Genomic DNA, 1,337 nt, shown 5'->3' with positions numbered 1-1,337 from the left:
TCAAATTCTGCATAGCCGAAACCTTTCAACCTGTCTGGATTGCTGGGTTCACGTGGTAATCGTACAGCACTGATCTGAGAGAATAAACAAACAAAAAATAACAGGTTAAAAACAACAAGCCCAAACAAAAAGCCATCAGTGCATATGTAATTTCCCTGAAGAACATATGACAACCTGGATGTCTCCAGGGAAAACTGGTGGAGGGATAAAAAGACATGCCTTTCAAATCAAAGTAATTTAACCCCTAAAACAAAATTAAGGTATTCTTTGCACCTTGGACTCTGTTGCCTTCCTCTGTGGCCCATCCCAAATAGTTTTATTTAGCTATTTACCCTCAATATTCCACAGTCTGACACGAAAACACTTACATTTAATCCTCTAAAGAAATCCTTAATGGAGTCTTCTGTCACATCATAGGGCAGATTCCCTAGGAAAGCAGTGTAGGGTGGCGACTTGGGAAGACGGCTCCGGTCGATATTGGGTTCCCGAGCAGCCCGTGGAGCAGTGGGAAGGATGGAACGGTCAATTGGAGGCGCCCTGTACACATCATCATCGTTACTATGCCAAGTTGTTGACACTAGGACAGATGAGCAGACAAAAGGAAATTAAGAAGCTGAGCAACAGACAGTACGATCAATGTGAGCAAATCCAGCCCAGGATACAGATTGAGAACATCTCAAAACAACCCAAAAGCCAGCAGGCATAGTGGTAGAGGCTGGCTCAAAGTCAGAGACCAGCCCAATATTTACAGTGAATCCCAGGCCAGTCAGTACTATAAAAAGAGATTCTGTATCAAAAAACAAAACAAAACAAAAAACCCCCACATGCTGGGAGGTGGTGGCACAAACCTTGAAATCCGAGTTAAAGGCTAGTCCAGTCTACAGAATGAGTTCCAGCACAGCCAGGGCCACACAGAATAATCATGTCTTGAAAAAACAAAATCTTTCAAACCAACTCCCACAAATCCACACACACATAAGATTAGAGCCAGAGATTCATGTGAACACCAAGCCAAGCCAAAACAAGGCTGTCATTGAAGCAAAAGACAAAAGAAAATACTTTTAAGGTGTTAAAATCAAGAGTGAACAAAGAGGGGCTGTAGAAATGGTACACCACTTAAGAGCACTTGTTGCTCTTGCAGAGCTCAGGTTTAATTCCCAAGCACCCATATGGTGGCTCACAACCATCTGTAAGCCCAGTTCCAGGGGATCAAACAAGCACAGAATTATTACATATAAAGTAAACAAAGAGAAAAGTGAACAAAGAGAAAACAAAAAGCAAGCAGCACTCAAGGTCTATTCTATTCTTATGGACCTCAAGGCCTTTCTTTTTTTTCT

General features: G+C 42.1%; 1 protein-coding gene across 1 annotated transcript in view; it reads right to left on the bottom strand.

The window, feature by feature from the left end:
* The window catches only part of Eif4b (eukaryotic translation initiation factor 4B), a 22,046-nt gene that overhangs the window by 11,685 nt on the left and 9,024 nt on the right, over positions 1–1,337 (bottom strand). The window contains exons 3-4 of the mRNA XM_031357712.1: positions 369–577; positions 4–74 (exon numbers count right to left, since the gene is read on the bottom strand). Of these exons, the coding sequence (XP_031213572.1) occupies positions 4–74; positions 369–577 (280 nt within the window). The remainder of the gene's footprint in view (positions 1–3; positions 75–368; positions 578–1,337) is intronic.

The sequence above is a fragment of the Mastomys coucha genome, unplaced genomic scaffold (assembly GCF_008632895.1).
Source record: "Mastomys coucha isolate ucsf_1 unplaced genomic scaffold, UCSF_Mcou_1 pScaffold11, whole genome shotgun sequence".
Lineage (NCBI taxonomy): Eukaryota > Metazoa > Chordata > Mammalia > Rodentia > Muridae > Mastomys > Mastomys coucha.
The sequence above is the reverse complement of the archived record's forward strand: the minus strand, read 5'-3'. Positions and strand labels throughout refer to the sequence as shown.